The sequence below is a fragment of the Neoarius graeffei genome, chromosome 6 (assembly GCF_027579695.1).
Source record: "Neoarius graeffei isolate fNeoGra1 chromosome 6, fNeoGra1.pri, whole genome shotgun sequence".
Taxonomy (NCBI): Eukaryota; Metazoa; Chordata; class Actinopteri; order Siluriformes; family Ariidae; genus Neoarius; species Neoarius graeffei.
The window spans coordinates 93,404,683-93,431,502 of record NC_083574.1 but is presented as its reverse complement, the minus strand read 5'-3'; the positions used below and the strand labels follow the sequence as shown (position 1 = coordinate 93,431,502).

At 41.9% G+C, this 26,820-nt stretch overlaps 1 protein-coding gene across 1 annotated transcript in view; it reads right to left on the bottom strand.

The window, feature by feature from the left end:
- Window positions 1-26,820, bottom strand: part of gmps (guanine monophosphate synthase) — a 172,273-nt gene that overhangs the window by 14,125 nt on the left and 131,328 nt on the right. Inside the window, exon 12 of the mRNA XM_060924180.1 lies at window positions 16,289-16,414. Coding sequence (XP_060780163.1) covers window positions 16,289-16,414 — 126 coding nt within the window. The remainder of the gene's footprint in view (window positions 1-16,288; window positions 16,415-26,820) is intronic.

Genomic DNA, 26,820 nt, shown 5'->3' with positions numbered 1-26,820 from the left:
AAGCAATTATTTGCCTTTCAGATCTTACATGCTTGTGTTTTCTCGCAGCAGTAGAGCTGCGTTACTTCTGCCTACAGTGAAGTTACATGTATTCACTACTGTATGCTACTCCACCCTCTGCTGTCTAAACAATGCAATTACACCGGGGAAAAAATGAAGATTACTCAGCCTGATAATAAATCACGATTCATAATGTTTTTTATTTCAAATTGAATGATCATGAACTTGTATTGGTCATTTATCGTCGCACGATACATCATTACACACTTAGAAGCAAAGATTCTATGCCTTTGTAATGGAAACATGAATCAAACATTAGTACCGCCTTAATTTATTATCTATAGTAGGTTTATGTACATACAGTAAATTCTAAGCAAATTTCTAATTCAGTACAGAAGCCAAATCTCATTTATCTCTGTTCATACACTGAATGGACAGATCATCATTAAGGTGACGTTAACTGCGTGCAGTTCAAGTTTGAAAACTACCTTCTACACTCTGGCTGTTCAGCACCAAAAACTGTCTGAAAGTGGAGCACACGTGACCACAGCGTCACGGTAAAGCAGATTTTTGCCAGCATTCTTTCAATGGATTAAAACTCATTATTACTGACAAATTAAAAAGATAATGGACTAAAATATACGGAAGCCGAGAGAGGCCCTTCATATAATCCTTTTTTTTTTAAATTCACCTTGTTATCCCGAGATAACGAAATCAGGGTTCCCACAGTTTTTCAGGCTCCTTTTTTAATGACTTTTAAGGACCAATTTTCATTTTTTTAAGGACCCAATGACCAAAACTGAATATCACTGGTGTGAAATTGCCTATTGTAACAATCACTTGCTTGTTTTCTTTATGACTCTTAAAGGACTTTTCTTGACCAAATCTTGCAACAAGTGCAGCAATTCCTGATATGTCTGATATTTAAAACGATTTTAAGAAAACCTCAACGGTGGGTGAGGAAATGGTTAGTGGCTAAAAATAAGAAGAAATTAGAGTAAAATTTATTTCACAAGATTTTCATTTTGTTCAGGAACAATTGAAACTAAAAGTATTAAATTGACACAGGGTGGCCCAGAACCCCCCTTGCTATTCTTATGTTATGGAATAAATTTTCTAATGAGTCTGCATGTTTCTATAGAGATCTTGCAGTCATGTGACCGGAAAGTACACAACCGCCATCTTGTCGGTAAAAAACACAGCTGAATACTGCTGCACTCGTGTACAGAATGGATCAATTTCAACCGACGGACTACACGGCTCATTTTTCTAATGAACAGATAACTAGATATATGTCTAAAATAAACGATCTACAGATTAGTGACCCTTATGGCTTACCGGACGGAGTTTTCACGACCGGATTTTGAACTGCCAGCGGAATACCCGGACGTGTATGATTACCTCATTAACTTTCCCTCGCTGTTCAGTGGTGAAGCACTGTGTGCTTATAAATCTCTGGACAGTTATCTTTACAGAAATTCAGGATTTGTCAGCGACTCAGATGTGGCATCTTGTAAACAAGAATCCTCATTGAATGGGTAAGTCACTTAAGTATTGAGTATAGCACTGACCAGCCGATTATAGAATAGAATAAGGTAATTCCAGCTGTAATTCCAAATCGTCAGTCTTGTTTACCTGGCGTTGGAGAGGTAGAGGCTTGGCAGTGGAGATTTGAGTGGCTGTTTTCTGAGCTTAGTCAACAGGCTGGCTCTGCCTGCAGCCTCGCTTTTGCTTTTGCTTCCGCTCCCGGCGCCGCCTCCTTCGCTTTGCTTCCGATAACAATCCACGGAGACCCCGCTGGTCTCGCTATCTCGTCCGGAATGTTTTTTTTTTTTTCTCGTCCGGAATGTTGTGCATGCGATGGAAATCGCTACAAACCGTCATTTTCTGCTGGAAACCAATGTCCAGTAAGTCCATACGGTTGTAGTGGATATTGAAGTCCGGTACAGACGAACAACACGCAAAAATACACACAAAAAACAAAAACCGTGCACAGGTAGGGAGAGCTCGTAGCCGCAGCCGTTGTAGTAGAATTGTATATAGTAGGGTTTTCCAGAAGAAAAGGTAGAAGTAAAAGCAGAAGTAGAACCAGAAGTAGAAGGCGGAATATGGCGTTTGACCGACAAGATGGCGTCTGTCACAATCTGGATCGGCTGTGACGTCACATGCAAGTGCTCCATACATGTTATAGACAGATTGAAAGTCGTATATTTTGTTAATCCAGGTTTCCATTAATACGCATCAATGGCGGGTGACCGAGCTGATACGAAGTAGTCACGTGACCCTGTTCGGGACTGATCCCGAACAGCGCCACGTGGTTCCGGGCTATTCTCAAAAGCAGACACCAGGTGTCGCCACTATACACTTTGTTCAGCCCCTGACCTGACCGCTAGTGCAGTTCGCCTGTGAAACAGGGTCGTTTGCGTGAATCGGGGCAGCGGGAACAGCGTTTTCGGAAATTAAAAATGTGTTATTAGAAGGGAGACGAAAAAAAAACCCCTGATTTTTAAGGACTTTTATTGACTAACAGATTTTCATCAATTTTATGGATAATTAAGTACTTAATTTTACAAATTCATTTTTTTAGGACTTTTATGGACTTTAAGGACCTGTACGAACACTGTTAATTCGAGATCTCGAGAAAACAAAACCGTTATTTCATGATCTCGAGTAAACAGCTGAGAAATGGTTCATTCAGGTGCGCCAAGAGACTTGTGATATGCTGACTTTGGGGCTGTTTCTCATTCTGTATAGACGCAACTTTGGTCATTAGAATGTCTGGAATAATCGATCAGCTAATAAGGCAATATTTTGATCAGGGGTTGACACAGGGAGAGATTGCATTAAGTCTTTTAATAAGGGATCATTTCAAAATTAGTCCGCGGCACCTCCGCAGAAGACTGGCCCGCCTCTCTCTCAAGGCATCGTAAAAAGCCATTTCTGCTCTGTTACATGTCCGACAATTTCTAAGTCTTCGCTGTCTGACCCACAGGGGGCGCAGCTCTGCTAGAAATCTCAGCTGTTTTCTCGAGATCATGAAATAATTTTGTTTTTTCGAGACCTCGAATTAGTTGTGTTGTTTTCTCGAGATCCTGAATTAATTATATGTCGTTATCTCGGGATAACAAGGTGAATAAAAAAAAAAAAAAAGATTATATGAAGGGCCTCTCGCGGCTTCCGTAGAAATAAGATTAAAAAAAAATAATAATAAATTAAAAAGTTCCATAAAATAACACGAAGTAACATCACGACATACGAATAACACTTTAGCGATGGATTGTTTTTGATGAGTAAATCTGAAGGATGGAAATGACTCTTTGCACAGACCATACTTTCGGTTCAACGCTGAACTATTCTCGATTTCACGGAACGTATTCATCACACGGCGTGCTCAGGAAGCTACGTGCTGTGCATATAAACAAAGTGTGAAACGTTTCAGATGAACGTGATTCACTTTTGGCTGCCTAAAACTTTTCTCCCTCCTGTACGAGTAAGATTAAATTTAGCAGCCTGCGGTGCTGGGACAGGAAGTGTGGAGGAGGAAGAGGAGGAGGAGCAAGAGGACCAGATCTCCTCCAGCGTTCAGTTGGAGTAAAGCGCAAGGTTCAAGCTCGAGAGGATAAAATCTCCAGACTTGTTCGCAACACTGGCCAGAAAGTATATGAAAAGCCCCCACACACGCGTACATTTGACGTAAGAGACGAAGCAAGACGTTCATTCTGTGATCCGTCACCTCTCACCTCTACAGAACACCAGGCTCGATGGACACGGTGCTATAAATATTCCAGCAGGGACATGAGCGTAAAAGTAATTTAAATAAACAGGGATGTGAAAATGAGTTATGATGACTCTAATCCAATGTTTAAAAAAAAAAAAAAAAACCTCTCTCTCTCTCTCACACACACCAGGGTTGTACAGTGGTGCTTGAGAGTTTGTGAACCCTTTAGAATTTTCTATATTTCTGTATAAATGTGACCTAAAACATCATCAGATTTTCACACGAGTCCTAAAAGTAGATAAAGAGAACCCAGTTAAACAAATGAGACAAAAATATTATACTTGTTCGTTTATTTATTGAGGAAAATGATCCAATATTACATATCTGTGAGTGGCAAAAGTATGTGAACCTTTGCTTTCAGTATCTGGTGTGACCCCCTTGTGCAGCAATAACTGCAACTAAACGTTTGCGGTAACTGTTGATCAGTCCTGCACACCGGCTTGGAGGAATTTTAGCCCGTTCCTCCGTACAGAACAGCTTCAACTCTGGGATGTTGGTGGGTTTCCTCACATGAACTGCTCGCTTCAGGTCCTTCCACAACATTTCCATTGGATTAAGGTCAGGACTTTGACTTGGCCGTTCCAAAACATTAACTTTATTCTTCTTTAACCATTCTTTGGTAGAACGACTTGTGTGCTTAGGGTCGTTGTCTTGCTGCATGACCCACCTTCTCTTGAGATTCAGTTCATGGACAGATGTCCTGACATTTTCCTTTAGAATTCGCTGGTATAATTCAGAATTCATTGTTCCATCAATGATGGCAAGCCGTCCTGGCCCAGATACAGCAAAACAGGCCCAAACCATGATACTACCGCCACCATGTTTCACAGATGGGATGAGGTTCTTATGCTGGAATGCAGTGTTTTCCTTTCTCCAAACATAACGCTTCTCATTTAAACCAAAAAGTTCTATTTTGGTCTCATCTGTCCACAAAACATTTCTGGCTTGTCCACGTGATCTTTAGCAAACTGCAGACGAGCAGCAGTGTTCTTTTTGGAGAGCAGTGGCTTTCTGCTTGCAACCCTGCCATGCACACCATTGTTGTTCAGTGTTCTCCTGATGGTGGACTCATGAACATTAACATTAGCCAATGTGAGAGAGGCCTTCAGTTGCTTAGAAGTTACCCTGGGGTCCTTTGTGACCTCGCCGACTATTACACACCTTGCTCTCGGATTGATCTTTGTTGGTCGACCACTCCTGGGGAGGGTAACAATGGTCTTGAATTTCCTCCATTTGTACACAATCTGTCTGACTGTGGATTGGTGGAGTCCAAACTCTTTAGAGATGGTTTTGTAACCTTTTCCAGCCTGATGAGCATCAACAACGCTTTTTCTGAGGTCCTCAGAAATCTCCTTTGCTCGTGCCATGATACACTTCCACAAACGTGTTGTGAAGATCAGACTTTGATAGATCCCTGTTCTTTAAATAAAACAGGGTGCCCACTCACACCTGATTCTCATCCCATTGATTGAAAACACCTGACTCTAATTTCACCTTCAAATTAACTGCTAATCCTAGAGGTTCACATACTTTTGCCACTCACAGATATGTAATATTGGCTCAATAAGTAAATGACCGAGTATAATATTTTTGTCTCATTTGTTTAACTGGGTTCTCTTTATCTACTTTTAGGACTTGTGTGAAAATCTGATGATGTTTTAGGTCATATTTATGCAGAAATATAGAAAACTCTAAAGGGTTCACAAACTTTCAAGCACCACTGTACTTTTGCGTATTCAGCAGGTGGAGAATTTCTGACTTTTAGAAATCAGGTTTTAACTAATTTATTCATTTTATGCTTAGACGTTTATTGTTACGGTGCTGTCGAATTGTCATACCTGACTGGTCAGGAGATGTTGATTAATTCTCTAGGACAGCAGCTCTGATTGTGATCCTGGCTGGACGGCAAATCCCACGTTTATATTACTGTTTCGGTTCGGATTCATTCGTTTACTTTGTAGTTACTAATCCACAGTATATAAAAGCTTTAAGTGTGTGATTTCTTAGAGACAAACTCGTTAAATCAAATCAGTCAAATTACTCACTCACCATCAACAACATTCACATTTCGCTCAACTCACTCCGGCTTTACTCAAAGCTTTTTTTTTTTTTTAGCTCAAGTGCCTTATTTTGGACATTTTTAAAATCAACATTTCGTTGCCCTTTCGAGCTGCCAGGCAGAAACTCACATCAGCAATGCAGTGCTTACACAGCTCGATACTGCTGTCGGTTTCATCTCGCTCACTCAGTCCTCGTTAAATGTCAAGATCAAAGCGCTAAAATCCTCCTGACGCATCAGCCGTGTCCCGGTTTGAGCTCAAAGTCCTTATGTGGTGACTCAGAACGGACTCATCGCTCACATACTCGACATGAAACAAAGAGGTTCTTCGGCTCCGAGCGCCAGTTCTACAGGATCACGCTGCTGCACACGCTCAAAAACTCAACAGAAACACAGCGCTGCTGAATGCTCGAGTCTGACTGGTCAGGAAGTGCTGATTAGTTTTCTATAACAGCAGCTCTGACAGTAGTGTCCATCCTAAAGCATTACTGTACAGTGGAATGCTTCAGACAAATAGATTCGGCATTTTTTCACTCAGGGTACATGTTTCTGTTCCAAAATGGTCATTTTTTGAAAGTTTAGTTTTCAGATTTTTAGTCAGTGCATTCTGTTTCCACATATCTTAATAATACAGTGTGAAAATTTCACGAGGTATCCTCAACTGATTCAGAAGATATGGCCTGTTGAGAAGCTACGGAGAAGACACCAGTGTATATTCTTTTCCACAGAATAAAAAAAGAAAGATTTAAAAGGTATAACTAGATTTTGTTTTCGCGGTGCGGTTTCCATCAAATCCTGCGCTCTGATTGGCTGGCGAGCGGGTACGTATCCTACGAAACGGACCCCGGTTACGGACCTCTGGCGACTCGCTCATTCACAACAACGACAAACATAGTAGCATTTTTTTGTCAACATTTATCGAAGATTATCAAAAAATCTTATAAAATGTTTGCCAGCATTTCTCAGGAGAATAGCATTAATTTTACAGCATGGATAGCGATAACGACACTGTTTACAGCGAAAGCGAGTTTTACTACCCTGAGGAAGAAGAAATAAAAGAAAACATTTCAGGAGAAAGCTAAAAACCTCTAACTGTTGCTAACGCCGAGCAAAAACATGGCTGAATCCTGAATGACTCAATTTTCTATAAATAGGGGACTACATAGGCGGCAAAATGTAGTTTTTTTCCTGCCATGGAAGTGCACTTGTATACCGAGGAGGAAGCCATTTGCATTACAGCCGTGAATGAGGATTCAAAATGGCAGCTCGGCTCGGTTTTCCCCTTCAGGCGCTCTCGTTTTCTGTTAGAATTTGGTAAAGAAAAAAATATATATATTATTTACCAGCTTAAGGTCGGTCCGTATGGTGAAATACCGTGACCTCGGCCCAGAGGGCCTCGCTCAGTACTTTCAAGACCTCGGTCACGGTATTTCACAATACGGACCTCCCAGCTGGTAAATAACATATATATATATTTTATTGGAAATACAACCCCGATTCCAAAAAAGTTGGGACAAAGTACAAATTGTAAATAAAAACGGAATGCAATGATGTGGAAGTTTCAAAATTCCATATTTTATTCAGAATAGAACATAGATGACATATCAAATGTTTAAACTGAGAAAATGTATCATTTAAAGAGAAAAATTAGGTTATTTTTAAATTTCATGACAACAACACATCTCAAAAAAGTTGGGACAAGGCCATGTTTCCCACTGTGAGACATCCCCTTTTCTCTTTACAACAGTCTGTAAACGTCTGGGGACTGAGGAGACAAGTTGCTCAAGTTTAGGGATAGGAATGTTAACCCATTCTTGTCTAATGTAGGATTCTAGTTGCTCAACTGTCTTAGGTCTTTTTTGTCGTATCTTCCGTTTTATGATGCGCCAAATGTTTTCTATGGGTGAAAGATCTGGACTGCAGGCTGGCCAGTTCAGTACCCGGACCCTTCTTCTACGCAGCCATGATGCTGTAATTGATGCAGTATGTGGTTTGGCATTGTCATGTTGGAAAATGCAAGGTCTTCCCTGAAAGAGACGTCGTCTGGATGGGAGCATATGTTGCTCTAGAACCTGGATATACCTTTCAGCATTGATGGTGTCTTTCCAGATGTGTAAGCTGCCCATGCCACACGCACTAATGCAACCCCATACCATCAGAGATGCAGGCTTCTGAACTGAGCGCTGATAACAACTTGGGTCGTCCTTCTCCTCTTTAGTCCGAATGACACGGCGTCCCTGATTTCCATAAAGAACTTCAAATTTTGATTCGTCTGACCACAGAACAGTTTTCCACTTTGCCACAGTCCATTTTAAACGAGCCTTGGCCCAGAGAAGACGTCTGCGCTTCTGGATCGTGTTTAGATACGGCGGCTTCTTCTTTGAACTATAGAGTTTTAGCTGGCAACAGCGGATGGCACGGTGAATTGTGTTCACAGATAATGTTCTCTGGAAATATTCCTGAGCCCATTTTGTGATTTCCAATACAGAAGCATGCCTGTATGTGATGCAGTGCCGTCTAAGGGCCCGAAGATCACGGGCACCCAGTATGGTTTTCCGACCTTGACCCTTACGCACAGAGATTCTTCCAGATTCTCTGAATCTTTTGATGATATTATGCACTGTAGATGATGATATGTTCAAACTCTTTGCAATTTTACACTGTCGAACTCCTTTCTGATATTGCTCCACTATTTGTCGGCGCAGAATTAGGGGGATTGGTGATCCTCTTCCCATCTTTACTTCTGAGAGCCGCTGCCACTCCAAGATGCTCTTTTTATACCCAGTCATGTTAATGACCTATTGCCAATTGACCTAATGAGTTGCAGTTTGGTCCTCCAGCTGTTCCTTTTTTGTACCTTTAACTTTTCCAGCCTCTTATTGCCCCTGTCCCAACTTTTTTGAGATGTGTTGCTGTCATGAAATTTCAAATGAGCCAATATTTGGCATGAAATTTCAAAATGTCTCACTTTCGACATTTGATATGTTGTCTATGTTCTATTGTGAATACAATATCAGTTTTTGAAATTTGTAAATTACTGCATTCCGTTTTTATTTACAATTTGTACTTTGTCCCAACTTTTTTGGAATCGGGGTTGTATTACGAAATACAGTTTGTCTAACACTTAAAATGAACATATTTGTAAGCACGTTCATAATTTTGATACGACACTCTTGAATCTTGATCGCTAAGAGCAATTCTTTTCACATTTTACGATGAGATAAAACAAAAATACTGCTAACAGAAGTGATTTGGATATTTTACCTAGTTCTCGATTGAATGAACACAGAATCAAATATCTTTTCTAACGAAGAAACGCTTCAGAACATCAGCGATCCACCTCCGTGCTTTACAGTAGGAATGGTGTTCCTTTCATCATAGGCCTTGTTGACACCTCTCCAAATGTAACGTTTATGGTTGTGGCCAAAAAGTTCAATTTTGGGCTCATCACTCCAAATTACCTTGTTCCAGAAGTTTTGAGGCTTGTCTCTGTGCTGTTTGGCGTAAATTTTTGTTGGTCTACCTGACCGTGGTTTGGTTTTTACAGAGCCCCTGATTTTCCATTTGTTAATCACAGTTTGAACACTGCTGACTGGCATCATCAACTCCTTGGATATCTTTTTGTATCCCTTTCCTGTTTTATACAGTTCTGCTACCTTTTCCCGTAGATCCGTTGACAATTCTTTTGCTTTCCCCATGACTCAGAATCCAGAACCGTCAGTGGCTGGATGAAAGATGCAAAAGTCTGTCTGGATCCCAGAAACTCACTCAGCTTTTATGCACACACACTGATTACAAGCGAACAGATCGCAGGTGAGGACGTTACCTTTAGTAGCCATTCAAACCCATTAGTGTCAACTTCTGCGCATGTTATCAGGCCAAAATCACCAGGGTATGTGAACTTTTGATCAGGGTCATTTGGGTAGTTTCTGTTGTCATGATTTAAAAAGAGAAAACAGTCGTTTGACAATAAATGGTTTCACCCAACCACTAAGCAGAACTGATGCGATTTCACTGCATTGTGGACGACACGCCGTGGCAATCGGCCTTATGGGCAGATGAGCTCATAAAACACGTCAGGATGTGCTGTTCGAGGAGAATAATCAACACTGGGTTGGGAACAGCAAGTCTGCTTCATGTCAGCCACATCACACCGTTCTGCTGTTGAGGATTTTCCTAAAACTGCACAGCACAAAATGTTCCATTCCTTAAGCCTCGGTCACAACCGGCCGTATGTGCTCCTACGGCCGGTCTACGTGCAAAAAACGCAAGAAACGCACGGAGGCCGCGCGTGTGACGTGCTGATTTTCGAGCCGTAGACCGGCCGCAGAGGTTCTTTATCATGTCAAACAAACTCTACGGGCGCTTACGTTTTTTTCAGGTTGCAAGACAAATTTAAGGCCAATTTACCGGTATGCTGACAACCCAGTCCTCGCAGATGGCGTCTGCGTAGCCCCCCCCCCTTCGCAGACGCTCTGCGCGCACCTCCCAAAAACTGTGACCACCGCAGAAGCCTCGCAGACAGCGTCGCAGACAAGAGGGCTCCGATTGGTCCACTCTACATCCGCTGTACACGCACTACTTTCCCGGTTTGGTTTGTTTTCACGACCGGCATTTTTAAAAACACGAGTGAAGATGGAGCAGCACGAAGAGCGGTTGATCGAGGAAGTGAGGAAGTACGCACATCTATACGACTCCAGTTCTAGTCATTATACAGTAAGTAACCGGAGGATAAACACTCCACTAACCACACCCACCAACTACTCCTAGCGACTTCGCACCCCCTTGCGTTGTGGCGGTGAATAACATCGCGCACGCCTATTACTCTCCGCTCAACGATAAATTACAACTGTCTGCGAAAAGCTATCTGCGAAAGCCTTGTCGCAAGAGCATGCAGAGGCCCTTACGGCCAACGTGCGTCTTTCTCCACGAACAAAAAAAACGCAGCGATTTGGGAAACGCCAAAAATCGCATGGCCAAAAAAATCGTACATCTGGTTGTGACCTAGGCTATGACTTAAGACTTTGTACAAATTAAGCCAATTTTTTTTTATTATTCAATATGAAAAATATAGCATGCAATATTGACCATCTAAGTCAGATAAAACACCAATTTTCACAAGAAGGTAGCGAACATTAACACTGCATTTAAAAAATAAAATAAATATTTTTAAAAAACCCTACCCGACTTTTTTTTTGGCTTTTGTTTTGCACTACGTTGCATTTACTTTGCATTATTTCTTCCGCCTATTTATTTATTTGTAATTGGCATTCGTGGTGGACAGCAAACTAAGAATTTCATTGTGCAAGAGCACACGTCCTTATTGTGCACATGACGACCAACACTTTGAACTTGAACAAGATTAGGAACAGCCCAACAAACCTAAAATCTAAACCAATGAGCTGACGTCAATGTAATGCTTATAGTATCATCCATAAAAAGTTACACTCTCACAAAGCGCACACGCATCCTGGAAGGAGGAGAGGAGAGGAGCGGGCCGGGCAGGAATCCAGACGGAAAGCGACTAAATTTAACTCCGAACTGTGCGTCACGATGTCTGGGTTTAACCGCAGGCTCTGGGGCAACTGGATCGAAAAAAACACCCAAACATCTGGAAATGAATGGAGCTACTCAGTGAACCTGAGGCACAAGACACACCACAGCTCTGTTTCATCTTCCTCCAGAGACCAGCAATTTACAGGAGAACGCAGACAGTAAACGAACAAACAAACCGAGCCGTCCAAAACACGTGACAAGACGACGGCTGGATCAGGAAAAAAAAAAGTCGTCGTCAGAATGGAGTTTATTGCCGAGTACGTTCTCAAACACAAGGAATTTGCTTTGGTGCTTGAACAGTTAAGAGAAAAAATTAAAGACAAAAAGTAGAAATATAAATAGAACAAACAAGAAAGCATAGATCTAAAATAATATTTGCATGTTGGCAAATATCTCATCTCATCTCATTATCTCTAGCCGCTTTATCCTGTTCTACAGGGTCGCAGGCAGTGTTGCCAGATTGGGAGGAATCCCGCCCAGTTGGGCGGTTTCAAGTGCATTTTGGTGGGTTTTAAACATAATCTGGCAGTATCTGTTGCCAGATACTGCTGAAGTTTTCCAGCCCAAAATATGTTCAAAACCCACCAAAATGCACTTGAAACCGCTCAACTGGGCGGGAAACCTCCCAATCTGGCAACACTGGTCGCAGGCAAGCTGGAGCCTATCCCAGCTGACTACGGGCGAAAGGCGGGGTACACCCTGGACAAGTCGCCAGGTCATCACAGGGCTGACACATAGACACAGACAACCATTCACACCCACATTCACACCTACGGTCAATTTAGAGCCACCAGTTAACCTAACCTGCATGTCTTTGGACTGTGGGGGAAACCGGAGCACCCGGAGGAAACCCACGCGGACACGGGGAGAACATGCAAACTCCACACAGAAAGGCCCTCGCCGGCCACGGGGCTCGAACCCGGACCTTCTTGCTGTGAGGCGACAGCGCTAACCACTACACCACCATGCCGCCCGTTGGCAAATATAAAAATAAATAAATAAAAACACACATATACGTTATTTCCCAGCTGGGAGGTCTGTATGGTGAAATACCGTGACCGAGGTCTTGAAAGTACTGAGCGAGGCCCTCTGGGCCGAGGTCACGGTATTTCACCATACGGACCGACCTTCAGCTGGTAAATAATATATTTATTTTTGTCTTTACCAAATTCTAACAGAAAACGAGAGCGCCCGAAAGGGAAAACCGAGCCGAGCCGCCATTTTGAATCCTCATTCACGGCTGTAATGCAAATGGCTTCCTCCTCGGTATACAAGTGCACTTCCATGGCAGGAAAAAAACTACATTTTGCCGTCTATGTAGTCCCGTTTTTATACAAAATTGAGTCATTCAGCCATGTTTTTGCTCGGCGTTAGCAAGTTACAGGTTTTTAGCTTTCTCCTGAAATGTTTTCTTTTATTTCTTCTTCCTCAGGGTAGTAAAACTCACTTTCGCTGTGAACACTGTCGTTATCGCTATCCATGCTGTAAAATTAATGCTATTCTCCTGAGAAATGCTGGCAAACATTTCTAAGACTTTTGATAATCTTATAAATAAATCTTATTAAAAAAATGTTGACAAAAAAATGCGACTATGTTGTTTTTTGTTGTGAATGAGCGAGTCGCCAGAGGTCCGTAACTGGGGTCTGTAGTAGGCTGTGGTTGGTTGAAGAGAGCAACTGGACTTGCTTGAAGATTCTTGAAAACGTTTCGCCTCTCATCCTAACGGCATCCTCAGTTCTGTCTGACTAAAGGGAGTACCCAGTATTTATCCTCTCATGGATCAATGCAGCCATCAGCATTCTGATTCGGATTCTATGATGATCCATGAGAGGATAAATACTGGGTACTCCCTTTAGTCAGACAGAACTGAGGAAGCCTTTCGGATGAGAGGCGAAACGTTTTAAGAATCTTCAAGCAAGTCCAGTTGCTCTCTTCAACCAACCACAGATTACCATGTACCTGGATGACTGAGATTCGTCACAGATATGGTCCGTAGTAGGATACAGACCCGCTCGCCAGCCAATCAGAGCGCAGGATTTGATGGAAACCGCACCGCGAAAAAAATAACGTGGCTTATTTATAGGTCTTGAGTCATTAGATCACGTTATTTCAATACAACCAATTTTTTTTTAATAAATATTGCTGTCAAATAGGTACATAATTACATAAAGCCCTATTTCTCAAGGCTAGCAGTACTTTATATTCGTAGTCGTAATAATATCGTAATATTAATACTCGCATAGTGGTAATACCCTTACTTTTAGTAGTAGCAATATATTATACTATTGCATGTAATGACTTGATTTGCACAAGTCATGATTCATTTTGTGATACTGGGGTGACGATTCAATTTTCCCCCCAAAAAATATGCAACATTTATTTTCTTATTCTTTATCAACTTAAACATTAATGGCGTTATTTTTTTTTTAAATCCAGTTTTGTTTAATATTCCTAATATCTAACAGTAATTATTTGCCCACATTTGTAAAGGTTGGAGTCAAACATAATTGCCAATAGAGATCTTGCAGTCACGTGACCGGAAAGTACACAACCGCCATCTTGTCGGTCAAAAACACCGCTGAATACTGCTGCACTCGTGTACAGAATGGATCAATTTCAACCGACGGACTACACGGCTCATTTTTCTAATGAACAGATAACTAGATACATGTCTAAAATAAACGATCTACAGATTAGTGACCCTTATGGCTTACCGGACGGAGTTTTCACGACCGGATTTTGAACTGCCAGCGGAATACCCGGACGTGTATAATTACCTCATTAACTTTCCCTCGCTGTTCAGTGGTGAAGCACTGCGTGCTTATAAATCTCTGGACAGTTTTCTTTACAGAAATTCAGGATTTGTCAGCGACTCAGATGTGGCATCTTGTAAACAAGAATCCTCATTGGACGGGTAAGTCACTTAAGTATTGAGTATAGCACTGACCAGCCGATTATAGAATAGAATAAGGTAATTCCAGCTCTAATTCCAAATCGTCCGTCCTGTTTACCATGGATCTGGCGTTGGAGAGGTAGAGGCTTGGCAGTGGAGGTTTGAGTGGCTGTTTTCTGAGCTTAGTCAACAGGCCGGCTCTGCCTGCAGCCTCGCTTTTGCTTCTGCTCCCGGCGCCGCCTCCTTCGCTTTGCTTCCGATAACAATCCACGGAGACCCCGCTGGTCTCGCTATCTCATCCGGAATGTTGTGCATGCGATGGAAATCGCTACAAACCGTCATTTTCTGCTGGAAACCCATGTCCAGTAAGTCCATACGGTTGTAGTGGATATTGAAGTCCGGTACAGATGAACAACACGCAAAAATACACGCAAAAAACATAAAAAACATGCACAGGTAAGGAGAGCTTGTAGCCGCAGCCGTTGTAGTAGAATTGTATATAGTAGGGTTTTCCAGAAGAAAAGGTAGAAGTAAAAGCAGAAGTAGAAGTAGAAGGCGGAAATATGGCGTTTGACCGACAAGATGGCGTCTGCCACAATCTGGATCGGCTGTGACGTCACATGCAAGTGCTCCATTAATTAAAATATTCCTTTAATTAAAAATGAAAAAGTTAATGTTAGATTTAAAGCCATGATTTAAGTTAGTTTTATAGCTACACGTGATTTAGGATTGTTAGACTTTATGATTTTAATATTTTAGAGCTTTTAAGATCCTTTATTATTTTTGACTAACCTGACCTTCCTCTTTGCTAGACATAAACATGGTGTCTTGTTTAAAATTGTTGCGAAAATATCTCGCACGCTTTGACGTGCATAAATGCTGAATCGCTGATATGAATATTATTTTGCTTATGATTGAAGGTTTCATTCACACACACATATTGTAAGGTTTTATTCCTTTGTAAGGATAAATAATTGTAAATATTTATTCTTGACCAAGAAGGCAGTAATTCTGAATTCTGAATACTTATTCTTAATATTGTTCTGTTCTATTTTATTATTTCGGTTAGAAGGCATTGAATTCTGTGTAACTTGTAAGTTACTGTGTGACCTTCTGTCTAAGCTAGACACATTGCTCGAGAGGTGTTTTGGAACATTCTATCAGAACATGAGGTAAATGTTGATATCTGTTGGAACGTCTGAAATGTATACAGGATATATTTTCACTTACACACATATTAATGGAATTAAGGAATTGGAATTAAGATGTGATTTGCTGACCTAGCCATATTAGACCTAGACACACCCACAGATCCACACAGACACACACACACACACAGACAGATATCAAACAGTGATGTCATTTCATCCACACAGATAACACCCACATATAATAACCCTCTGTATTCTTGTCTAATTGGGGGGGACTTGCGAATAAAGATGTGAACTACTTTGGGGTTCCTGTCTTTCTTCCGCAACTCACCCCCCTAGACGTCTGGGTGACACGGGGGGGGGGGGGGGGGGGGGGGGCTGATCTCGAGATGGTGAGGGCCCATGCCTCATGCCTTTTCTTAACAACTTATCAAGATTTGTACTTCCTCCATTTGCGTCTTAAGCTTTCAGCGGCCTGTAAAGAGAGCTCGGATTTCTTGCATGTGTGTTTTCGTGTCATTAGAGCTGTGTTACTTCTGCCTCAGATGAAGTCACGTGCATTCCAGCTATTGTATGTTACTGCACCCTCTGCTGTCTAAACAATGCAATTCCAGCTGGGAAAAACATTACACCGCCTGATTAAAAAAAAAAAAAAAAAATCGTAATTACCATATCATCGATCCAAGGAGTCATAAATTTGTATCACGATTTATGATCAAAGGCCTAATTATTACATCACTGAATTGACTCTAGCATTGCAAAGCATCTTTTAGTCTAGTCCCTGCCACCCCCCCCACCTTTTTTTTTTCTTTTTCTTAAACTGAAACCTCTGATATTGGGAGAGGACTCACCTGGACGCCGACGGTTTTAATTGGCAGCAGGAAGGCATTTAGTGAATGAAGGCTGGTGATCTGCATCAGCTTCTCCTCCTCTTCGTCTGATATGCACGACTTCACTCTCTGCAGCAGTGTGTGGGGCTGCACAGGAACAAACAACTCACGTTATTCACACAATACGGTCATGAAAGCAGTTCGGTGTGTATCCTAATTAGGGCTGTGCGATGTCCCCTTAATTGGCATCGATGATGTTTACAGTGCAAACATCGTGATGGACAATCATATCGTGGGCGGGGGGGGGGGGGGATTTAATACCACATTATTAAATATATTATTATTAAAAGTATTAGATACCGTATTTTCTGGACTATAGAGCGCACCTGTATATAAGCCGCATCCGCTCTATTTTTAAAAAAAAAAATTTAAAAAAAAGATACACAAGCCGCACCGGGCTATAAGCCGCAGATATCTATGTTGAAAAATTAGATATTTACTGCATGTACAGAACGATTTTGTACTGTAAATGTACATGTATGTACCTGAACAGATTCTTTCCGAACAGTGCCTTTTAACACGGCAGCAACTTTGCTGATTAAAACGGAACAGAACCAAGAGAAAATAACCGGTATTTATTTACCTTCATTTCTCCTGTGTTTGAAACCACAAGTCACTTTAATCATCTTCGCTGGATTTGAAAATAATTACCAGTTAGTAATTTGTCGTGCGTGTTCTATCTGCTAAAGATCTGCTAATTCTTCTTTGCATTGATTTTTCGTCTATCTTATTTTTGATTCTACTTCCGGTTAGAGCGCCCCTAGCGGTGGAAGAAAAATCCACAGAATAGCCGCACCTTTGTATACGCCGCATGGTTCAAAACCTAGGAAAAAAGTAGCGGCTTATAGTCCAGAAAATACGGTACTCATCCGAGGCTTTGGGACGTAAAGGAAAAAAAAGCGCTAGGTGATGTGGAATATTTGGTCTTGATAACGGATATGTGGTCCAGCTGCAACATGATGCCCTATATGTCAGCTACCGTACATTATGTGGACCGAGAGTGGGCAATGCAGTCCAAATGCCTGCAGACGAGTTTCATGCCAGAGACACATTCAGCGGACAATTTAGAAGACGCATTGCGCGAGACACTTGCCGAATGGAAAATAGAGGAGAAAAAGATCGCCTGTATAACAATGGGGCGAATATTGTCGCAGCCATCAGGCAATTGAAATGGCCGTGGTTAAGTTGTTTTGGGCACAGTTTGAACCTGGCCATAACCAACTCGCTTGCGCAACAGATGGCCAGTACAGACCGAGCGTTTGGAGTTTGCCGAGCAGTCAACACTGCGTTTGCGCACAGCTGGCTTCGGAGAAATGAGCTGCGCAAAGCGCAGGTGGAAATGAACCTCCCCGAGCACTCACTGATCACGGCAAGATATTAATCTGCTCTAACAATGAAAGACTAGTATTCAAACTATGAGAAGAAACTACACTTAAGCTATTACTCATTGTTTATTTACACCATATCAACTGAAGATGCGTTTCGGCCTTTAGTGCGCACTTGAACGCGCTAATTTTTCCAATTTATTAGTGTTTGAATTATTGCACCAGCTTTTAAAATCATGATTTAATATTGTTTTTTTTTTTTTTTACTGTCTTTACATTTATCAGAATCACTTTCATTCTTCCATTTGGTTTGACATTATGGCTTAGAGTGGACCATTTTGAGTCTGAAAGTAGGCCTATTTACCAGATTAAAGTTATTTGACTTCTGCCGAAGTCTGCGCTTCACTGCCGTTTGATAAGGTGCAATATTTCCCGACTGAAGTCGTTAATAGTGGCTATTTGTTTGAACGACATGGCAAATTTTACATTAAAAGTATAGTGTAGGCTAAAAAAATGAAGTCAAAATTTATTATTAGTTGCATACTGTATTTGTGTAACCACGTTATGTTCACTAGCACGTCCCTGCACCATAGCCTACGTGAACAAGCGGTAATAGGATATTACTTTATAATGATTTATATAATTATGTATTTACCAGGGCTTTGAACCAGAATTTTTTTCCTATTGGTTCGTTCCGAACAGAAACGGAATTTTAACGTTTCCGATTTTGGGTTCCACCATTAAATAGACGTTCCCGAACCGGTTAGAACAAAAAAAATGTCGTTCCCGGAACGGTTAATTACGTTCCCTGTCAGCTGTTTAACAAATGGCTATATCCAGCTTAAGCCAAATGTAGGCTAATTCTATTACAACCTTCATTAAATAAGACAAGAAATAATTCAAAACTATTATTATTTCAAATGTTGGCGATTTGGATTCTCAGTATGTCTTCCCATCTACACAAACAGAAAAAGTGCCAAAAATGAAAGATAATTCGTTTAGTGTGTTACCAAAGGCTAGTCAGGGCCTATAGAGGGCTACCGCATGACGTCACCGCGCCGTGAGATTTTGTTAGGCGCCATATTGGAAGACCAAGTACACATCTATGCAAGTACATACATACATAAAACAAACTACACCTGAAATGTAGCCAGGGCCGGTTCTGCCCTAATCTGGACCCGGGTGCAACATCGCACAACCCCCCCCCCAAAAAAAAAAACCACACCAGTCTAAATCAGGACAACCATCACATAACTATAACTATAAACATTTTATATCAACTATTTTAACTAAATGGGCTATAATAAATAAGCCTGCAGGCAGCCACGGCGGGCTGCCTCAGAAAAGTAACCATTTGTCCTACCTTAAAACTCGTTTTGCATTTTCTGCCTCCTTTTTTGTATTTTCGACCCTCCGTTTATTTTCTTTCCTTTTCTGAAAACCCGATTTGTGTCCAGACATTTTGTTCTGCTACCAACGAACTAACTCGTCAGGTCTCGTCTCTCGAGCCCGCGATGATTCCCGTGGGAAGGGCAACAACTGATACATTTTTACAAACAGCCAATAGGGAGGTTGCAACGTTCAGGCTCTTCTTTGCTCAGACACTCAGTAATGCACTTACTCACTTATTATCACATGGAGACGTGATAGTAGTCCACCCTCCCGCTCTCTCCATTCAGTCAGCGAACGTCACACAGGAAGTGAACCCCAGCGGGTCATAGAAACTTGCGCAGGAGAAGAATGACTTTTTTTATTTGTAGGCTACGGAAACTTTGAGGAACGAAATAAAAACCGGTATTAACCGGTTACCATTATTTTTAATAAGCGTTTCTGTTCCGGAGCATAAAAAATAATAAAGTTTCTGGTTTCGTTTCTGTTCCATGTGAAATAGAAAAAGCTCCCGGTTTTCGTTTTCGTTCCTTGAACCGGTTCAAAGCCCTGGTATTTATATATAATTATATGTTAAATAATATATTTATATATTAAACAAAACTAACTAACTAAACTAACAAAAAACTAACTTTTTAGGTTAAATAGGCCCAGATGATACCGTATATGCATGATTATGACAGGAGGGGGCGTGGTATCACGATGGTGGCTCTCCATCGTGATGGATGACCACCATCGTCGATGGACGATGGCATCGTCTATCGGCACAGCCCTAATCCTAATTATCGGCTATGTTCGTCACTTCCATGAGGGGGGAGGAGAGGTTGGTGAATAGGGCTGGGAACCGATCCAGATTTCCTGGATCGATTCGATTCCGATTCATAAGGTCACGATCCGATTCGATATCGATCTACTTAGATATTGCTGGATTGACACTTTAAAGTAAAAACTGTCCCTATTGACAAGAACAGCCTCATATGTGTTTGTGCATGTATCTGTGTATATGTGTAAGAGGGACACACAGAGAGAGAAGAGTCAAGGATTTACCGTATTTTTCAGACTATAAGTCACACTTTTTTCATGGTCCGGCTGGCCATGCGACTTATACTCCGGTGCGACGTATATATATGCTTTTTTTTTTTTTCACCGCAAGAGCTTCAAGGCAGTTCTGCGACAACTGTGGGAGCAGTGGATGGGTGATGGGGAACACAGCTTCACGGCAACCGGGAGGATGCGCCATGCAACTTTCCTTGATGTCATCGGGTGGATTGGCAAAGCATGGGCTTCAGTGACAACGGAAACCATCCTGTCGGGGTTTCGAAAGGCTGGAATAACTGGAGCTGATGCCGAGTCTGACGACAGCCACGCAGAAGAGGAGGAAACGGCGCTTCGTCTGCCGCTGGAGTTGGCAGAGTTGTTCAGAAGCGACACCGAGGATGAGGAATTCAATGGATTTGCTGATTTGGAGTGAAATCGTCAGCTTGATTGACCTGTGTTTTATTATTAATGACAGGCCTACAGTTATTTAAATAAGTTATGTAATGATTTTGGGCCTATAGGCTATTGAATAACTTGATGTTACGGTCCATATTCAGCCAGTTTTTCTCTGGGCTATTATAAATGATTCTGTTTTGCATTTTTAAAAATAACTCTCCTTCCAAGATGAACTTTATTCTTCGTCTCTGATGTTATGCTGTTAATGGTCTGAATAACGTTTAATGTTTTTATCGGATATGACGTTAACTGGCAGGCGCACTTTCTGCCTGTTTTTTTCTCTGAGCGGTTGTTGTTGTCGTTTTTACTACCGTACCTGTCTTTGGAGATGATATACCTATAGCCTACTTGCCCTCTGATTTGATGAAATAAAATTCGACAAAAATGAAGAATGACACTCCTCGATGATGACTACAGCTTTAATAACACAGATGAAAGAGCCATGGGGCGATAATAAGCCCTACCGCTAAAAATAATCTAAAAGCAAACTGATTAATGCATCAGTAATAGGCTACTAATATTAGTTATAATAATAATAATATAGGCTATTAGTAATAACGATAGTGATAGTATTAAAGATAGTAGTAGATATTTAAAATAATCAGACGAGGCTACTTACAGGGCAAAGGGCGCGTTATCACTGCTCAGCTGTTCGTTTATTAAATAAACAATGCAGTCGCGCAGTAACCACGCGCCGCTTATCAGATACAATCACAGATTCGATGGATAGAATAACCCTTCAAAAAAGCGCGACTTGTAGTCCGGTGCGACGTATATATGTTTTTTTCGTCTTCATAATGCATTTTTTGGCTGATGCGACTTAAACTCCGGAGCGACGTATAGTCCGGAAAATACGGTATTTTGGAATGAAAAAAAATCCAGGTTTTATTTGAATTCTAAATCAAAACCATGACATTCGGTGGCCCTCTTTTGGTTGAATAACATACCCATGAAGGGTTTCTGACCACAAAGAAAAAAAAGCACCTCAGCAACCACAGCAATTGTGTAAGAAATGATGTTTGACTGATAAGTCTCACAGTGTAACCATGACATTCGGTGGCCCTCTTTTGGTTGATTAACATACCCACGGCAGGATTAAAACAATGAGCAACCACAGCAAAGTGTCAGAAATGATGCTTGACTGATAAGACTCCTAGTCTTCAACGCCACCCTCTCGGCAGACTTCAGCGAATGGGCAAGTGTGTCTTTTGTTTTCGCATACATTTTTGGGATAACAGTTTTGCTCAAATGTTTGTGACTGGGCAGGACATAGCGTGGTTCCAGTCTCTTCACCAGTAGTTTGAATCCAGCATTTTCTACGACACTGTAGGGGCGTAGGTCTTTACTAATAAATATTCCGACTAGGGATGTTAACCGATGACCGTTTGACCGGTGGATGACCGAATCAACGTCAACTGGTTAATTTTTTTTTGGTTGTCGGTTAAAAAAAAAAAATTTTTTTAAAAATCAATCATTTTGAAGCTGCCGATTTTGGAGCGGAGAACCTGGAATTCTGTGTTGTAAACGCTTGGGGCGTGCCACGCGGTGTAAGGACGACAGCTGACGAATCAGAAACACCCATTCAGTCATGTCCCGCCCTCCCGCCCCAGTTAAAGATAGCTGACAAATCAGAAACACCCATTCAGTCATGCCCCGCCCTCCCGCCCCAGTTAAAGACAGCTGACAAATCAGAAACACCCATTCAGTCATGTCCCGCCCCAGTTCAAGACAGCTGACAAATCAGAAACACCCATTCAGTCATGTCCCGCCCCAGTTCAAGACAGCTGACAAATCAGAAACACCCATTCAGTCATGTCCCGCCCTCCCGCCCCAGTTCAAGACAGCTGACAAATCAGAAACACCCATTCAGTCATGTCCCGCCCTCCTGCCCCAGTTAAAGACAGCTGACAAATCAGAAACACCCATTCAGTCATGTCCCGCCCTCCCACCCCAGTTAAAGACAGCTGACAAATCAGAAACACCCATTCAGTCATGTCCCGCCCTCCCGCCCCAGTTAAAGACAGCTGACAAATCAGAAACACCCATTCAGTCATGTCCCGCCCTCCCGCCCCAGTTAGACAGCTGACAAATCAGAAACACCCATTCAGTCATGTCCCGCCCTCCCGCCCCAGTTAAAGACAGCTGACAAATCAGAAACACCCATTCAGTCATCTCCCGCCCCAGTTAAAGACAGCTGACAAATCAGAAACACCCATTCAGTCATGTCCCGCCCCAGTTCAAGACAGCTGACAAATCAGAAACACCCATTCAGTCATGTCCCGCCCTCCCGCCCCAGTTAAAGACAGCTGACAAATCAGAAACACCCATTCAGTCATCTCCCGCCCCAGTTAAAGACAGCTGACAAATCAGAAACACCCATTCAGTCATCTCCCGCCCCAGTTAAAGACAGCTGACAAATCAGAAACACCCATTCAGTCATGTCCCGCCCTCCCACCCCAGTTGAACACAGCTAGCACTCGGCGGGAGAAAAGTGTAGACACAGGCTTTTTAGCTTACAAATTACTATTCTCTTTTTTTTTTTTTTAATTATTATTAGAAGGCACATGGAGTTTAGTCCTGCCTTGGCCAGTGCATTCTGAAAGTATGTTTCGGTCTGTAGCCAACAATGCATGTTACTGCAGATCATATCGCTCCACACAAACAAGGCGCAGATGCCGACTTTTTCACGGCTGAATCGTGCAGATCCGACTGCTTTCCTTTGAGCATACAGAATTTACTCTGATGAAATTATTCAGACACTCCAATGCCCCCCCTAAAAAAAAAAAAAAAAATCGGATCTTTGCACGATTCAGCCGTGAAAAAGGCGGCATCCGCTAAAAGGCGCGCCGTTTGCATCCCTGTTTAAACTCATAGGTTAACCGACTTTAACCGGCTAATGAGGCTCGGTGGTCGGTCAAGATTTTTTTTATTTTTCGCCATCCCTAATTCCGACACCCTCGGTTATGCTCGAGGCACGCTGAGAATTTGAAGGAAATTTAACACCAAATGCCTTCTCCAGTGCAGTCTGATTCGCCGCAGGTTTAGCTGAAACGGTGTCGGCGTGGTGCCTGAATAAGTGGTTGCGGAGATTGGTTGTATTGCCACTATATTTTACCTCTATGTGGCACGGTTTGCACACTGCTTTTGTTCTGTCGACTTCGTCTCTGTCCTCATAACGTTTGAATCCAAAGTAATGCCATACATCAGCGTTCAGGCCAGGCGGTGATTTTAGCTGTGCAGCTTCAGCCATCTCGCGTTCTTAAGTTTCGGTTTCGTTTGCCAGCACCCACTTTTTATAGCGGTCCTTGCGCTGTCGAGAAAATAGTGCCTATAGGCACCTGGAAGAGATCGATCCACACATTTTTGAATCGATCTCGTATTTTTTGAACGTGAATCGATATCGGATTGTGGATCGATCTTTTGAACCCTGAGGGAACGACCGTTTATAGCTGAACTAACCTGCACGTCCTGAAGTGTTTGTATTCCTAAGACTACGTTCAGACTGCACCTTGAAACGACCCATATCCGATTGTTTTGCCCATATGCGACCTGTATCCGATTTGTTATTGACAATCTGAACGACACAGATCCGATTTTTTCACATGCGACCCAGGCCGCTTGGATATGTGGTCCTAATTCCGATGCATATCCGATATTTTCACATGCGACTGCAGTCTGACCGGACGGGTCGCATTCATGCGACCTACACGTCATCAACAAGAGACGAACGTCACTATTCTGCGTTGGCTAATCCCGCCTCTTTGGTGGAAAACAACGACATTTGTACAGTTTTCAGAATTTAAATAGACTTTTATAGAATTGATCGAGCTAATGGTGGATTTGGTAGGGACCTGGATGTTGATCTGTTAGCCTGATTAAATAAAACAGTTTCTATAACTGATTTATAACTTAAACCATCCTGTATTACAAGTAGGGCTGTGCAATATGGGAAAAAATGAATATCCCGATACATTTTCTCCATTTCACGATATACGATATATATCTCGATATATTTAAATCTCCTCTAAAGGACCCCATGAAATCTAACTTTTACTCTTTACTGTTTTCACTACAATCCCTGCAGATTAAATAACATTCTTGGTTAACTTTACAGGTGGTTTTCAACAACACATTTTAAATTGTCATGTTGGTGATTAATCACAATTGAATTGAAATAAGACTATTTTTATTCAACAATGATGTGGCACAAACTGCAAAAACAATCTTGAAAATTGCAACAAAGGGGCAAAACAATCCAGAGCTGCTCAAATCAATAAAGTGCAGCTCAACACTGAGAGAGACATTTAGCCTAAATAAGAAAAGTGCTCATTCATTAAATTATTTAAAAATAGATCTCCAAGCTATTAACCTGACTACTGAGAACCACTGGGACATTCACAATAGAGAGAGAGAGATTGAAGGAGAGAAGAGAGAGAGAGATCTGCAAAACATCATTTTTCTCTTTGCACACTTTTGAACTGAATGTTTTCTGGCTCTGCCTCTCAGATGTGTATAATTCCGGCTGCTGCCTTTCGTGATGACAGGGTTTTTTGCACACTTTACAAACTGGCATTTGCTGTTCCACGTCCTCCTCGCGATATCCAAAAAATGCCAGATGACTGACCCCTTACTCGTTCTTTTAGGAACCAATTCGTCCGCTTCCATTTTTAATCTGTCGCTGAAATTGACAGAGCTTACACGGTAGCCTGTGCAGCACCAGTGATTGCACGAACTGAGTCAGCGCTGTAAACCGGAACCAGGAAATCTTCCCGCCGGCAGTGTTGGCAGATACTGCTGACGTTTTCCAGCCCAAAATATGTTCAAACCCCGCCAAAACGCACTTAAAACCGCCCAATCTGGCAACACAACCAAAACTAGAAAATCTTCCCGGAAGTTCCTTTCAGCACCGAGATGTCGCCCGGGATTGGTTGGCGAGTGCGTGACATTATTGTTTTCTTTACCCTTAGGCAGCCTCTTGCGTTACTGCCTGAGGGACAGGGAGAAAACCACCGGGAAATGTTTTAAACAAACACGAAACGAACGCAAGTCGGAAGATGACCATAAAATACTCGATAGTTACGATATAATAATTTTATGTATCGCGCACAGAATTTTCGGCGATATATCGAGTATATTCGATATATCGCACAGCCCTAATTACAAGATTATAAGATTGTTCTGGAAATTTCCAGTAATTTGACACCTTCGGTCTCATTAGTCTGCTGCCCACATTAATCAGATTATTGTGTGAGTTCCGCCGCCGCCGCCACAAAAACCACATCGCCAGGTCTCGCCTCATCTCCATGCTTTACTTGCAAACATGAAGAGTGCGCTTTTTTTTTGTTTACGTATTACGTAGATGTGCTTATTACGTGTCAATTTGCGCATGCGGGACACTTTTGGGTCGTTTTCCGTTCAAATTGGAGCTCGCATACAAGTCTCATATAATTGGTAATGTGAACGGCCTAACAAAAAAATCGGATTTCACAACAAATCGGATATGGGTCGTTTCAGGTTGCAGTCTGAACGTAGTGATAGATAACGCATGTTGCGATCATTATGTGTAGCAACCAGGGCTTTGAACCGGTTCAAGGAACGAAAACCGGGAACTTTTTCTATTTCACATGGAACAGAAACGAAACCAGAAACTTTATTATTTTTTATGTTCCGGAACAGAAACACTTATTAAAAATAATGGTAACAGGTTAATACCGGTTTTTATTTCGTTCCTCAAAGTTTCCGTAGCCTACAAATAAAAAAAGTCTTTCTTCTCCTGCGCAAGTTTCTATGACCCGCTGGGGTTCACTTCCTGTGTGACGTTCGCTGACTGAATGGAGAGAGCGGGAGGGTGGACTACTATCACGTCTCCACATGATAATAAGTGAGTAAGTGCATTACTGAGTGTCTGAGCAAAGAAGAGCCTGAACGTTGCAACCTCCCTATTGGCTGTTTGTAAAAATGTATCAGTTGTTGCCCTTCCCACGGGAATCATCGCAGGCTCGAGAGACGAGACCTGACGAGTTAGTTCGTTGGTAGCAGAACAAAATGTCTGGACACAAATCGGGTTTTCAGAAAAGGAAAGAAAATAAACCGAGGGTCGAAAATACAAAAAAGGAGGCAGAAAATGCAAAACGAGTTTTAAGGTAGGACAAATGGTTAGTTTTCTGAGGCAGCCCGCCGTGGCTGCCTGCAGGCTTATTTATTATAGCCCATTTAGTTAAAATAGTTGATATAAAATGTTTATAGTTATAGTTATGTGATGGTTGTCCTGATTTAGACTGGTGG